The sequence below is a fragment of the Dipodomys merriami genome, unplaced genomic scaffold (assembly GCF_024711535.1).
Source record: "Dipodomys merriami isolate MVZ:Mamm:240054 unplaced genomic scaffold, mDipMer1.0.p SCAF_363, whole genome shotgun sequence".
NCBI classification, from domain to species: Eukaryota; Metazoa; Chordata; class Mammalia; order Rodentia; family Heteromyidae; genus Dipodomys; species Dipodomys merriami.
The window spans coordinates 347970-363624 of record NW_027205193.1 but is presented as its reverse complement, the minus strand read 5'-3'; the positions used below and the strand labels follow the sequence as shown (position 1 = coordinate 363624).

The following is a 15655-nucleotide window of genomic DNA, read 5'->3' as shown; positions in this document are numbered from 1 at the left end:
CAATCCATGTAATTTTAGTGTTTGAAAGTTATTGAAACTTTCTTTATGGCCTATCATAGAGTCAACTATTGTAAATGTCCTTATGAACTTATTGTACATTATCTTCATATATATGGAATCAATACGTTTTTAAAAGTTTTTTTTTTATTGTGAAAATACTGTACGGGGCTGGGAAGATGGCTCAGTGGTAGAGTGCTTGCTTTGCATGCCCAAGGCCCTGGGTTCCATTCCTCAGCACCACATAAGCAAAAAGAAAAAAGCCGGAGTGGCGCTGTGGCTTAAGCGCTAGCCTTGAGCTGAAGAACTGAGGGACAGCGCCCAGGCCCAGAGTTAAGGCCCCACGACAGGACCCTCCCCCCCAGAAAAAAAGAAAATACTGTACAGAGGGGTTACAATTACATGGTCAAGGTAATGAGTACGTTTCTTATCAAATATTGTTGCCTCCTCCTTTGTTTGCCCTTCCCAGCTCCCCCCTCCTGCCCCCACAAGTCCTCCCTACGCCAAAGTTCTATAGTTCGTTTTTTGGCATAGCATCTTGAACATTTCTTTGTTGCAATGAAATAAATTATACCAACATCAAATACAGTGAACATGGGATATACAAAGCAACAAAGAAATATCTCATAAATATATTAGAAACAACAGCAAGAAAAAAATCATTTGAGTCCTTATCTTGGGATTCATTTCACCTAACATCAACTCATCTGATCATTTCTACTTGTCTCAGACATATAGTAGTTATTGCAAATAAGGGAAACCATGGGACCTATGTTTCTTGGGCTGGGCTTACTTACTTAATATAATTTCTTCCAAGTCTTTCCATTTCCTAACAAATGGGCAATGTCATTCTTTCTGATGCAGGCATAGAATTCCATTGTGTATATATACCACATTTCCTTGAACCATTCATCTACTGAGGGGCATCTGAGTTGGTAAATAATGCTGCAATAAACATAATTATGCTGGTAGCTTTAGAATGGTCTTGTTTGTGATCAGTCGGGTAAATGCTCAAAACTGGGATTGCTGGGCCATAGGGGAGCTCTATGTGGAGTTCCTGAGGAACCTCCATACTACTTTCCAAAGTGGTTGAACAAGTTTACATCCCACCAACAATGCAGTAGAGTTCCCTTCTGGCCACATCCCCTCCAGCATCTGTTGTTATTAGAGTTCTTGATTATAGCCATTCTAACTGGGGTGAGGTGGTATCTCAATGTTGTTTTGATTTGCATTGCTTTTATGGCTAGGGATGTTGAACATTTCTTCACGTGTCTATTGGCCATCCTTCTTTCCTCTTCAGAGAAGTTTCTCTTTAAGTCTTTAGCCCACTCATTTATTGGGCAATTGTATCTTTGAAGATTTGTTGTTGGGGGATTTAAGTTTTTCAGTTCCAGGTATATTTTAGATATGAGACCCTTGTCTGTTGTATGGCTACCCCAATCCGTGGGCTTTCTATTGATCTTCCTAGCTATGTCCTTTGCCATGCAGAAGCTCTGCAATTTCATGCAGTCACATTTGTCCAACCTTTCTTTGATTTGTTATTTCTGTGTTTCTTTTAAGAAAATTTCAGCCTGTGCCAAAGAGGCCTAGGGTTTCTCAACCTATTCTATCCTGTAATGTTTTCAGAGTGTCTGCTTTGACTCTGAGGCCTTTGATCCATTTGGAGTTGATTCTGGTGCAGAGTGATATATAAGAATCTAGCTTTATTTTTCTAAAAGTGATTAACCAATTTTTCCTGCAACATTTACTGAAGAGGCTGTCTTTCTTCCATTCTATTTTTTTAGCTCCCTTATCGAAGATTAGATGGCTGTGGATCTGTGGGTTCATTTCTGGGTTTTCAATTCTATTCCATTTGTCCTGATATCTGTTCTGTGCAGGTGTCAAGCTGTTTGATTACTATGGCTTTGTTGTAGAGTTTGAAATTTGGTATTGATATTCCTCCAGCACCATTCTTTCTCTTAAGGATCATTTTTGCTATTGGGGTCTTTTATTGTTCCATATGAATTTTGGTATTGCTTCTTGTATTTACTTGAAGAATGAGGTTGGAATATTGATAGGTATCGTATTGAATTAGTAGATAGCCTTGGGAAGTATTGCCATTTTCATGATGTTGATCCTTCCAATCCAGGAGCATGGGAGGATTTTTCACGTTCTAAGTTCTGTTTTGATTTCCTTTTTCAGGTTTTTAAAGTTTTCATCATGGAGGTCCTTCACTTCTTTGGTTAAGCTAATTCCTAGGTATTTTTTGTGTGAATGTGGGGGGGGGGCTCTTACGCATGGAGTTTCTTTCCTGATTTCAACCACACTTTTCTCATTGTTGGCATACATTTGAAAAGCCATTGATTTTGGGGAACTTCTTTTCTTTTTCTAGATCATTAACACTTTCTTCTAAAAAATAATAGTCCTTGTCATTTTTCTGAGCGAATGGCTCTCTTGGGAGTTATCCCATTATCTTTCCTTTCCTTTCTTTTTTCCCCTGCTTATTCTATTACAAAGAGAGATTCATTGAAATTTTAAACTTTATTGATTTAAATTTCTGTGACATTAATTTTTGCTTTGTAAAATTTGAAATCTGTTGTACTTGACTAAAATTCTGAATAATTTGCCAAATTTGTCTTGTCATTTGTTTTAGCTGACTTTGCCTGGTGCACAGTATCTATTCAGGTGATCAACCTATCTGTCTATCTTTATCTATCTAGCTGTCTGTCTGTCTATCTATCTATCTATCTATCTATCTATCTATCTATCTATCTATCTATCTATCTATCTATCTATCTATCTATCTATTTATCTATCTAATCTTTCTTTCTTTCCTTCTTTCTATCTACCTACCTACCTACCTACCTATCTACCTATCTACCTACCTATGTTTGTATCTATGTATCTGTGTGTTTATTGATATATCTATGTATCTATCAACCTATCAATCTGGATTGTGAGTTGGGAAAGCAAGAACATAAGGATATGAATCAATATCTAGTAACAATGTCCAGAAAATATACCAAGGCCAATAAAAATGAGAGTTGGCCATTTGTAATGAAATTAAGATGGTTTTTGTCATAAGACCAAATGGTAATTTTACATTCCTTGCACATAGGAGATAGTACACTCTTGTTGCAATGATGACTGCCCTGATATATGCATTGCTTTTTTCAATCTGGAATAGTAGCCTTGTGTTGGTGCTTTGGACCAGCATCCTGATACACTGCAGGCAATATGAGCCCAGGCCTCCACAGTGCATGCATACATAACTGCAGAGACACCATTGACCCATAATAAAGGGAGTCTCACCATCTCTTTTCTGACTAGAAAATTTAATAATTCCCTGAAACTTTTTGTGATCATTTGCTTTCCAGCTCATTCTTCTTCCAATGATGAAATGAAAATGTTTCAAAATGACAGCCATAGTTCTAGAGTTGAAGCTTTTAAATAAGTTAGAAATTATTAATAGTCATCTAACCATGGGGTGTGGACAAAATGCAGACATTAAGTATTCTTTTGTTGAAGTAAAATTTAGAATCTTTCCACTTTCTATGCTACTGGATCCCTAAGCTACTGCCTCAACTTACTTGGTATGGCCTGACAAACTCATGCTAATGGTCAAATCTCTAAAACCTGTAAATTATTCATAGGACTTAGTCAAATAGCGTATTTCTGGCCCATTTGAAAAAATATGTAAAAAACACATCAGTTTCAGCTGTGCTAAAATTTTCCAGCAACATGCATTTTTAAGAAATATTTATACAAGGAAACGGACACTTAAATGCCCGGAAGTGGAGCTGTGACTCAAGTGGTAGAGCACTAGCCTTGAGCTGAAGAGCTGAGGGACAGTGCCCAGGCCCAGAGTTCAGGCCGCACGACTGGACCTCCCCCTCCGAAAAAAAGAAATATTTATACAAGGAAAAGGACACTTAAATGGCATCAGATTCAAATACCACAGCATGCAATCACTTTTTTGCAATATAAGTCTCATCTCTATTTATTTAACAATTGTAGGTTTTCTGTTTGTTTCCATATTGCTATATTTCCAATGATCATTCATTTCTACAGAAAATTTGTAATGCACTTTATAAATAAAGTTGTATATATTAATAGTTTGTCTCATCATTAATACAACTCATTGCACAATTAATATGACTTAATAAAGATTTCAATGATGAGGGCTAAAATGAATCTGCCTATATAGGAAGTTAGTTCGGTTAACAAGAAACAAATTATAGATAACTTTTTACTGATTTTTATTATTTTTCTGATATAAGAACAATTCTTTATTGTTCTGTTATAGCTTTAGTTGTTTTATTTGTAATGACACAGAAATATGAAATATAAAGTATTTTGTAAATCAGTTCTCCTCACCAACATATAAAATTATTTTCACTGTGAGTAAGCCAGGCCCAAAAAAACATAGGTCCCATGGTTTCCCTTATTTGCAATATCTAGTATATGTATGACTCAAGCGGAAAAGGTCAGATAATGTGATGTCAGGAAAATGAACCCTTAGATATGTATTTTAAAGTTTTTTTTCTTTCATGCATGTGTTTCTAACACATTTATAAGATTATCTCTTTGTTGCTTTGTATGTCCCTCCCCCACAGTGTAACCCCTGCTTTCACTATATTTGATGCCAGTATAACTTGTGGAGGAGATGGGGAAAAACCAGTTGTTTAAGGATACAGGTAGACCTGTTGCAACAATGAGAAGTACAAGTTGTCATGTCCAAAACGAGCGTCGGTGCTGGGGGGGGGGGGGGGAGCGGGAAGGAGGATTGGGATTGGGGGGTAGGGGGGAGGCTGGGAAGGGATGTGAAGGGTAAACCAAAGGAGGAGGCTGCAATGCTTGGTAAGAAATGTACGCATTATCCTGCCCATGTAATTGTAACCCCTCTGTACAGTATGTTCACAAATAAAATAAAATTAAATTAAAAAATTATTTTCACTGTGAATATTGCAGTGCTATTCAAGATTTCATATAGGAAAATAGATTAAATTTGTATCATATTCAAATTATGTTTTCAGTAGTCCTGAAGGTGTACTTATTGAGCAAATATTTGCTGAGTATCGGTTATGATTATTAGTTACTAGGTGCAAGGCACTATAGCTGAAGCATGAGGACCTGTGGAAATGTATAAGACTTAACACTTACCTTAAAAAGTACTTAATGCCTGGTGATGGTTGCTCTGCCTGTAATCCTAGTTCCTTAGGACTCTGAGATCTGAGGATCATGGATGGAAGCCAGTCTGGAAAAGGAATATCAGGAGGCTCTTATCTCAAAATAATCACCAAAAAGCTGGAAGGAGACTTGTAGCTCAATTAATAGTGCACCAGCTTCAAGTGAAAAAAAATGAAAGGACAGCACCTAGTCTTTACTTTCAAGCCGCAATACCAACAAAAGTAAAAACAGAGTTGAATTTGTAATAATCTTTGCCTTAGTGCTGCCAGAAAGGAAATTCTGGTAATTTTTTCCACTCACTGATTTCTCTAATCTATTTAGTTGCCTTATAAACACTGGAATGAATAGTAGCTAATTTTGTCAAAGTTTCTGTAACTTTTTCCACTGTCCAAGTTTATGTCATGGTATTAGAGAACCAATTAGACAAAATTGAATACTTGGATGTCTATGTAATTAGATTAATTTTTCCATTTTCTGTTATGTTAATTTAAATTTATTTTAGCTGGGTGCCCATGGCTCACAGCTGTAATCCTAGCTACTCAGGAGGCTGAGATCTGAGGATCACAGTTCAAAGCCAGCTGTGGCTGGAACATCCCTGAGACTCTTATATCCAAAAACCACTTAGAAAACTGGAAGTGGTGCTGTGACTCAAATGGTAGAGAGCTAGCCTTGAGCTAAGAGCTGAGGGACAGTGCCCAGGCCCAGAGTTCAAGCCCCATGACCGACTAAAAAATAAAATAAAATAAAATTTATTTTAAATGAATTAAAGTGATTTAATCTGACAAGTGACCTTTGACAACTGTACTCTCTGAAAAACAATGACAGTCTAGGAAGCTAGGCATGATTAAAAGCAAGTGTAATCCTCCTTAGCAGAACCGGGCATTCTGTAAAGTCTTACCACTTTCAATGCCTTGAGTGGGCTTATTAAGCCCCATTTCTCCTTTTTAGGGGGGGTGGAGGGGAAGATGGGAAGGGATTAGAAGGGGAAACAAAGGAGGATGCAACAATGCTTGATAAGAAATGTACTCATTACCTTGTCCATGTAATTGTAACCCCTCTGTATGGTATTTTCACAATAAAAAATATATTTTAAATGCTTTATCCTGTGGTACCTTATTGTATTTTTTCTTTGAACTACACCTGTGCACTCAAAGTTAGCTATTGAAACCATCATCTAAGTTATAATATTGAAGTTATAATACTGAACCCTAAGTTATAATACTGAAGTCTTTTCTCTTTTGTAAGGAGTAATAGGTATCTGGATAGTTTAATTCTCTTTGTTCCAGTTTTTCTTTTTTTTGTGTGTGTGTGTTGTAAAGTTTCTTTTTTAAATTTTTATTTATTTTTTATTGTGAAAATACTGTACAGAGGGGTTACAAATACATGGGCAAGATAATGAGTGCATTTCTTATCAAGCATTGTAGCCTCCTCCTTTGTTTCCCCTTCCCATCCCCTCCCAGCCTCCCCCCCCCCAACCACCTAATCCTCCCCCCTCCCCGCAATGGGTCCACCTGTATCCTTATTTAAACGACTTGTTTTTCCCCTTCCCCTCCACAAATTATACCGACATCAAATACAGTGAAAGCAGGGGTTATACTGTTGGGGAGGGACATACAAAGCAACAAAGAAATAATCTTATAAATGAATAAGAAACAAATGTATGAAAGAAAAAAAACTAAATACATATCTTAGGGTCCATTTTCCTAACATCACATTATCTGACCTTTTCTGCTTGACTCGTACATATACTAGATATTGCAGGTTTTCTACATTAAGTTTGCCTTATTGTCAGGTGGAACGTAACTCTGGCTTACATATCAAATTAATTCCTGGTTGAATATCAAGCAGAACATCACATGCCTGACTACTGACAAAGCAGAAAGGAGGGTGTTGAGAAACACTGCAGATAATCTCATTCTGTACTAATTTTTTAAAATAATATAATAAAAAATTAATACCTTTCTTGTTCAGACAGTTCTCAAACTTCGATATTTTGTTTTGTTATATGTGCATGCATATCATTGGGGATGAATTCGAGGTGACCACTCGAGCCACAGTTCTACTTTCTCCTTTTTTGTTAGTTAATTGGAAATAAGAGTCTTACGGACTTTCTTGCCTAGGCTGGCTTTGTACAGCCATCCTCAGCTCTTAGACACCTGAGCTAGCATTAGGCCTAAGCTGCTGCTGCTTGGCTCAAACTCTGAAATTTGTACACCAGAAGTAGCATATTAATTTCCTTAAGTCTCAATTTTCAATAGCATAAAAATCTCAAGTTAAAGACCTCAAGGTTGGCAACAGCATATTGCTAGCTCAAATCCCCAGCCCTTCATTTCAATTATTTTGCACAGATGCTGTCTTTTCTTACATTCAACAGTTTTATTTGGTTTAGCAATCAGTTAAGATTGGAACTCTGTACCTAAGTAGAAATGCAATACAATAAAATTCTGTTATTTTACTTAGCTCATTTTACATGTTGATTGTATTATCTGGTTTTCAATTTTCTTATCTGTAAGGTTGTAGTTATAGCATAGATTTGTGTGAAGATTAAACACAATATTTTGATTTGAATGTCATTTTAGAAACTAGAAGTAATAGAACAATGAATAATAGTTTCATTTGGCATAGCAAGAGTTGTTGTATGGCAGGGAAAAGGTCATCGGGTTCAGTTTTTCCTTTATAATAACTTCTGATTATGTATGGTAGAGCTGTACTGTGTGTTCTAGCTTAAATATTTTAAGCCTAATTAAGAAATAAAAAACTGAGTTCATGTTATAGTTGTTAAACCTCTTACATCCATATTATTCAACAATTCACACATTTTTATTAGGTTGGATCTTAAGTCAAATAACAACCCTACAGGAACTTTTGAATTTTAAGTGTATGAGAAATTTCAAATGGAACAATATTAATGTGTATATACATTGTCATGTATGTGCATAATAAAATCTTATTGGCTATTAGTAAATATGCTGAATTTTTCCCACTGTGTATTATTAGTGTCTTTCTTTAAATGTTTATTTTTGCCCATTTATTTAGTTTATTCTTGGCATTACCTCTGCCACTACATGCACTGGTTCCCCCAACTCTGACATCAGTGGTGCTCTGTGGCTCATCCAGTAGCAGGTGTTGAACACTGATATAAACAGAATTCTGTCTAGCAAAGCCAAAATCCTTCTAGTTCCAGTCTCCATTGGCCAATGAAACATTAATGCCAAAGTCACTTTCAAATTCAAGTCTCAGGCATGACAGTTCATTATGCTGCCTGCCAGAACTACTGGCCCACAGAAACCCTTCATTTAAACATTAAGGATGAAGAAAACTCTCTTTTAAATAATTGCTTTTTGATTTTGGATGACACGCTCCTATTTTCACCACATTCTCTGAAATTAGTGAATGGAGATTATTTAATCACATTTCACATTTAATATAGCTAGCTGCCTAATTATATCAAAACTGTTCACCATAAATCCCCAAATGTTTACTATGAGGAAAAGTTTGAAAAATGTGGAAATTCTCAAGGAAAATACAGCCATGTTAACACTAAGTGACTTTAACTAATCAGTAATAATATTTTGACCCTACCATTTGTATAATTAATAAAGGGTCTTAATGAGTACTTATTTATTCAAAACAATTTTGGTTCAAAGATTATGTATTTCAGGAAGTTGCACTGTGGTGCAAGTGGTAGAGCACTCGCCTTGAGCTGAAGAGCTGGGGGACAGCGCCTAGGCCCAGAGTTCAAGCCCCACGACTGACAAAATAAACAACAAAAAACAAACAAAAAAGTTACAATTTTAAAAGAGTATACTTAAAATTATTTAGGAAGATGGAACATTCCAGGTGTTAACTGTCTTAAGATTGATGGTTTGGATGGTTAGGTAGTATTTGTTAAGAAATTATGTTTCAACCAGATGTTGCTGGCTTCAAAGTAATCCTTCCAACTCAGCAGGCTGAGATTTGATCATCCTGCTTCAAAACCAGCTAGAACAGACAATCTGAGAGATTCTTATCTCCAGTTAGCAAGCAAAAAGCTGTAAGGAGTGGCTCAAGTGGAAGAGTACCAGTCATGAATGACAAAGTTAAGAAAGAGTCCCAGGACTAGCACATATACATAAAATATCAATTTGTCCAGTCATTCTAAGAAGTGATGTCTATATAATCAAGTGTATTCAAAATATTTGTCATCAACTATGAGGATGCATATCTTGATTGCTCATTAATTAATAAAAATAAGTAATATGATTAATATGGTCAATAATTTATTTGTCATTCTTTCAGGGAGCTTGAATTTAAAACCTCATTCTTGGTCAGTGTTCTTGCTTATGGCTGGCACTTCTCCATACCTCTAGCAGAAAGATGCATGCTTTATATCGATCTATTGGTTATGTTAGCTTGCTGTAAAGATGTTCTCATATGCTTGAATCCAGCCATAATCACAGTACAGGAGATTTAAGTAATGTGATCTCTGGTAGCTGAGATTATGTGACAAATAATAGCACATTGATCAATTTTGAGCAAAAATCACCATTACACATCTGTGAGGGAGCAGGTGAGGTCACAACTTCTAATTGCTTTTCCAGAATGTCTCTTGGAAGTTGTGAATCCAGCAATCAATGTTTGAAAAGAAACCACATCTTATTAGAAGGTAGTTTATTTCGGTTTGGTGAAAATATTTTGAAATAGATAATATAATTCTCAATATCCACAGATTTTTTTATGCCAATAGACTGATTTGAACTCATAAAAAAGGAAGAGGAATTAATAGAAGAAACAAAATACAATGAGGAATAATTAGGCAAATGATGAGACCAGAAATCTGAAAATTTGAGAATTTGTGGCCTGCACCAAGAACAACGAACAAAAGCGCTCTAATTCAGGACAAGATTACAAACTGTGTGTGATCTGGTACCTCTCACTTTTAATCCCAGCTATTCAGGAGATTGGGGACATCATGGTATCTGTGAGCAAGCAAGCTAAACAAGCTTTTCCTAAATTCTAGCCCCAGGATTTTCAGTATGGAACAATTTCTAGAAAAATGCTAACTTCTCTCTCAAATCTTCTCACAGTTTCTCTCAGAGTGGAGGTCAAAAGGAAAAACCTCTACTTCACGTTAGGAGGGTTGACTCATTTAAATATAAAAGGAGGAATGATTCTGAAAGTATTTACTATTACATAGCAACTACTTTTAAAATTAGATGTAAAAACCATACACAAAATAATGACAAACTGAATCACAAAGTATTTTCAGTTAGTACACATTCTATTCTATGGAGCATTTATTTTAGGAATGAAAGGTTTAATTAGCACTAGAAATATACTAATGTGCCAGCTGCTGGTGGCTCAAGCCCTTAATCCTAGCTACTCAGGAGGCTGAGATTTGAGCATAGAGGTTCAAAGCCAGCCTGGGCAGGAAAGTCTGTGAAACTCTTTTCTCCAATAAACTATCCAGAAAACAAAAAGTGGTGTGGCTCAAAAGGCAGAATGCTAGCCTTGAGCTGAAGAGCTGAGGGAAAGCTACAGGCCCAAAGTTCAAGCCCCACAACTGACCAAAAAAAGGAAAAGAAAAAAGAAAAAAGAAATCTACTAATGTGATTCACAATAAAAAAAAAAAAGAAAAGATGATTGTTTTTAAATGCCTCAGGCTTTCTTTTATGATCCATAACAATGGTAAAGCATGTCTTAACACCAGAAAAGAGGAATACTTTCATTCTGACATGTATAGCACAATAGAGTGATAGCCACCAGCACATCTGATTAAATATTTTAGTAAACAACTTTTGGGGGTCTAAGCTTAATTATAATATTATGTATGCATATAATCAGAAATTATAAAAATAAAATTTATAAATAGTGAGAGAGAAAGTAACAGAACTTTCATTATTTGCTAGCAATCAGTTATGCTTTCCAGTCCTGGGGCTTGAACTCTCAGGGCCTGGGTGCTGTCTCTGAGCTTTTGTGCTCAAGGCTAATACTCTACCACTTGAGTCACAGCTCCACTTCTTGCTTTTTGGCAGTTAAAGATAAGCGTCTCCAAGACTTTTCTACCCAGATTGGCTTAGAACTATGTCTCAGAACTCAGACTCCTGTGTAGCTGGGATTACAGGTGTAAGCCACTGACATCTGGCTATAACAAATATTTCACACAGAAAATAGAACAAAGAAAAAGGCTATACTTATAAGAGTTTAGTAGAATGTTCTGTAGAATAACTGAATATTGTTCCTTTATAGCAGAAATAGAGAAAAATAGTTTAAGTCATATTTTTCTAGTAATACTCACCAGATTCTTGATAGCTACCATCATCTGTTCAGGATATGATAGAAATCCTTATATAGGGCAACTTATAAATAACAGAAATTTATTGCTCACATTCTAAGCAAAATAGCTGCATGCTTACAAGGGGTTCATTATATATTTGTCTCATTTGATTTTTGTGGTTCTGATTTTTATTTTGTGAGAGTGTCTTGCTCTGTAACCAAACTGGCCACAAACTCATGATAGTGCTGCTTCAGCCTTCCAAATATTGAGATTAGAGCCCTCAGCCACTATAATATTTATGTTATACATTTATGTTTTGCATTTATGTTGTGAAAGAATAAAAGTTCTCCTTCTGACCTTTTCTTTAAGACTGTTAATGTAATTTGCCTGATGATCTTCTAATAGTCTGATGATTTTCTCTTCTTGAGCATTATCCATTTGGTGTTTAGGATTTCAACATACAAATTTTGGAGTATTCACATGTTCAGATCACAACCATCTGATAAAGATTCAATGGTACTTTATATAAGGATGACATATATGCTCCCAAACTGAGCTTTCATCTAATAACAATACAGGTCATAGTCTTGATAATGTAACCTCATGATAGTTCATCTCAATGCTAATAAAGAAGAGAAAATAAATGATGATTATGAAGTCCTAGAGGAATAAATGCAGCAACTTATCACTGTTGGTATTAACATGTGATAACATGCATTAATGGAAAAAAACACTTCATTGCAAATATGGACCAAGAGGCCCCTGAGATAGGTAGGTTCTGGAGCCCAGACAGACCCAAATCTATGTGCTTGTCATTGCAAATATACATGTATAGATGTACATGTATACCTCTATACATGTATAAATGTAAAAATAGATACCCACTTTTGACTATTCCTGTCCTCCACATCCCTTCTGATATACTTGCTCTTCCTCTTCTTTCTCCAGATATAAAACTCTTAGAAGTAAATGAGAAAAAGTTCATGATTTGAAAAAGATCACATATTAGAGAAATTATGTGTATTAACATTACAATTTTATTTATTGTAAAACCACATATTGAAAATGAAAAGCTTTTTAATTCCCATTAAGAATTTTACTGGGTTAGTGAGCAAGAATTATTTTTAATATTTTGGATCTTTTCTCTCTGGTTGTGCCATTGCATGCCCTATAGAACAGAAGCTCTTACATATTACCTAAAAACGGGTTCTATTTTATCTATTCAATTAAAAAATATGAATACAAATTTCAGTGGAGTATTGTCTACAATAAGGAAAAATTGGACATATTTTAGAAGTTATTTATCCTTCAGAATAGCTGTTGAAAGCTATTGAAAGCTGAAAGAATCTCAAACATTCAATACAAAATATTTTTAATGGGCTTCACCATGATAATTTCATATATGCATGTAAATGTGCTTTGGCTATGTTCACCCTCATCCTCCCCCCTACCTGCCCTCCCCACTCCTGTTTGTCCTTCTCCAAATAGTCCTCATTTACACCCCTATCCTCTCTTGGGGCCATCTAGACTCTGCATTGGGGAGAAAAGATAAAGTGTTCCTCTTTCTGAGTCTGCCTTTCACACAACATGACGATCTCTTGCTCCATCCCCTCTTCTGCAAATGATATTTTTCATTCTTCTTCATGGATGAATACTATTCTTTGATCCATTGATAGGCACCTAAGGCAGATTCCATAGCTCAGCTATTGTGAATAGTGCTGAATAAACATGAATGTGCACATATTTTGACTTACTGTTCATGAGATATATGCCTATAGAGGCATAGCAGGATCTATAGTTAGTCTGTATTTTAAATTTTTATGGAAACTTTCTGTGGCCTCAATAATCTACATTCTCAGTGTGCATAAATTGTATGTAGAATTTTCTTTACTTCCTGCATCCCTACCAGTATTTATTGTTGTTCTTTCCTTGGTGATGGTCATTCTGACTAGAGTGAGGTAAGATTTCCATGTATTTTGATCTGCATTTCTTGTATGGCTAAGGATATTGAATATTTTTGCATGGTTTATATTGGCCATTGTTCCCTTTTGCAGGAGGACCTCAGTTCATGTATTGGTTGGGCTGTGTATTGCCTTTGTTTATTCCCTCTCTCTTTTTTTTAATACCCTTACATATTCCAGTTGTCTGACTTTTACTTTCCTCCTAAATTCCACCCTTAAGAGAAAATGTGGCCCTGACTTTGTGAGTTGGTGAAATTTGCTTATGAAGATGGTGCCCTGCTGTGTCACAGGTTCACTTTGTCCCCATGACACTCTTTGAGCCATGAAGTGGCGACTTCTCTTCCCACAGCAATTCTTTTAGAGAGGTCTCTTCTCTGAAGACTCATGGTACTTTATTAGCTCTTCACTTGAGAAATAATTTACCCAGGTGCTGGTGGCTCACACCAGTAATCCTACTACTAAGGAGGCTGGTGATACCTGAGGATTGTGGTTCAAAGCCAGGCTGGGCAGAAAAGTCTGTGAGATTCTTGACTATAATTAACCAGAACAAAGAAGTGAAGGTATAGCTCAAGTGGTAGATCACTAGCTTTGTGTAAAAAAAGTAAAGAAGAGTGAAAGGACCTGAGTTCAAACCAATTCTCTCTCTCTCTCTCTCTCTCTCTCTCTCTCTCTCTCTCTTCCTTGCACTCTCACGCTCACACACAATAATAATAACAACAAATAATCAATCAATAAATCCTTCATCATCTTGCTTAAATTTACAGAAATCCCTATTCATACAGTGTGAACTTGTGGTATAATTTTTTCCTACCCATCTCTCACCATACAATTGCATCTATGGACAACTGTTTACATTGCAAGCAGGTACACCTCCAAAGAATGAAGGTTTGGTTCCTTTGTGTTGTGGTCTTGTTTTAATCTGGCTTTTAAAATGCCTTTCAGGAACTTGGTACAACTTTATCCAAGTGAGGATGACACAGACATTTCAAAGAGAATTAAGACTCACTGGACTTCATTGGGTCTAGAAGATGTGCAGTTTGTCAATTACTCTGTGCTGCTGAGTCTGCCTGGCGCTTCCCCCAGCACTGTGACCCTGACCCCCAGTGGCCAGTGCTTCCTTCCTTCTGGCCAGCCTTGCAACCAAGAAGACAGAAAAGACAACAGCCAAAACATGCTCTACTCCTACGCTGCCTATTCTGCCAAAGGAACTCTCCAGGTGATCTGATCATTTGTCTCTGTCATTTATAGTGAAATGAAATTAGAAAACAACAGCTTTCATCTAAATTGAGCTCACTGGCAAGATACAATGCCCCAAAGTAACCACTAAATGTTCCCAGTTGTAGAGATGCCAGGGAAGGTAGGGGAGATTTGCATTTCCCAGGCCTTGCCTTATCATAGCTTGAAAGTGAAAACATGTTAGAAGAATTCAATTCAAAGGTGTTGAATATGTGATTGCAGTGTCCTTAGTCCATATCCTGTGAGTAGGTTTCATTTATGATTTCAAAGACCAATTTGAATATGTTAATTTGGAGAGACTAGAAACAGAAATGATTTTGTGTTTGGAAGTTGTGTATGCACATAAGAAATGAAGTGGAAAATTGATGTGATTATTCACACATTTAAGATTTGAAGCACAATGCTTCCTCTTTCTTTATGAAAAACACAGGACAAGGAGTGTGCTGTCATTTTATCTCAACATTGTTTTTGTTGCCTGGGTTTGGTGCAGATTTTTTTTTTTGGTGTACTGGTTAAATGCAGGGCTTTAAAGCTTCCCTGAGTAGCTTTAAATCTTGTTGTTGCAGTTAATTTACTGTTAGCTAGCAATCTAACAGTTAATTAGCTTCCCTTCCCTTCATTACCCTTCCCTGTCATTATTGAGACTTGAACTCAAGGCCTTGCGATATCACTACTTACCCTTTTCACTCAAGGATGGCATTCTACCACATGAGCTACACCTCCCATCTGGTTTTTGGTTTTCTAATTGTTTTATTTTTTTTCTGATTAACTGGAGATAAAAACCTCACAGACTTTTCTGCTAAGGATCGCCTCAAATGAGGTGATCTAAGCCTTTTGAGTAGCTAGGATTATAGGTCTGAACCCCCATCGTTTTCATTTCAATGGGTATAGTAATAGTTCCAGTTTAGTGACAAATTAACTTATAAAAGGCTGAATTGTTGGGACATGAAATTTCAGCATTGTTGTATTCCATGTTGTATCCCACTCTGAGTTATACAGAGTTGTATATAACTAGCACGTTCCTGAGATGTTTTGC

The 15655-nt window shown here is 36.3% G+C and overlaps 1 protein-coding gene across 1 annotated transcript in view; it reads left to right on the top strand.

Annotated features, from left to right (window-relative positions):
• The window catches only part of LOC138804428 (inactive N-acetylated-alpha-linked acidic dipeptidase-like protein 2), a gene marked incomplete at its 3' end in the record, with an annotated part of 713471 nt that overhangs the window by 359437 nt on the left and 338379 nt on the right, over positions 1-15655 (top strand). The window contains exon 3 of the mRNA XM_069988683.1: positions 14326-14599. Coding sequence (XP_069844784.1) covers positions 14326-14599 — 274 coding nt within the window. The remainder of the gene's footprint in view (positions 1-14325; positions 14600-15655) is intronic.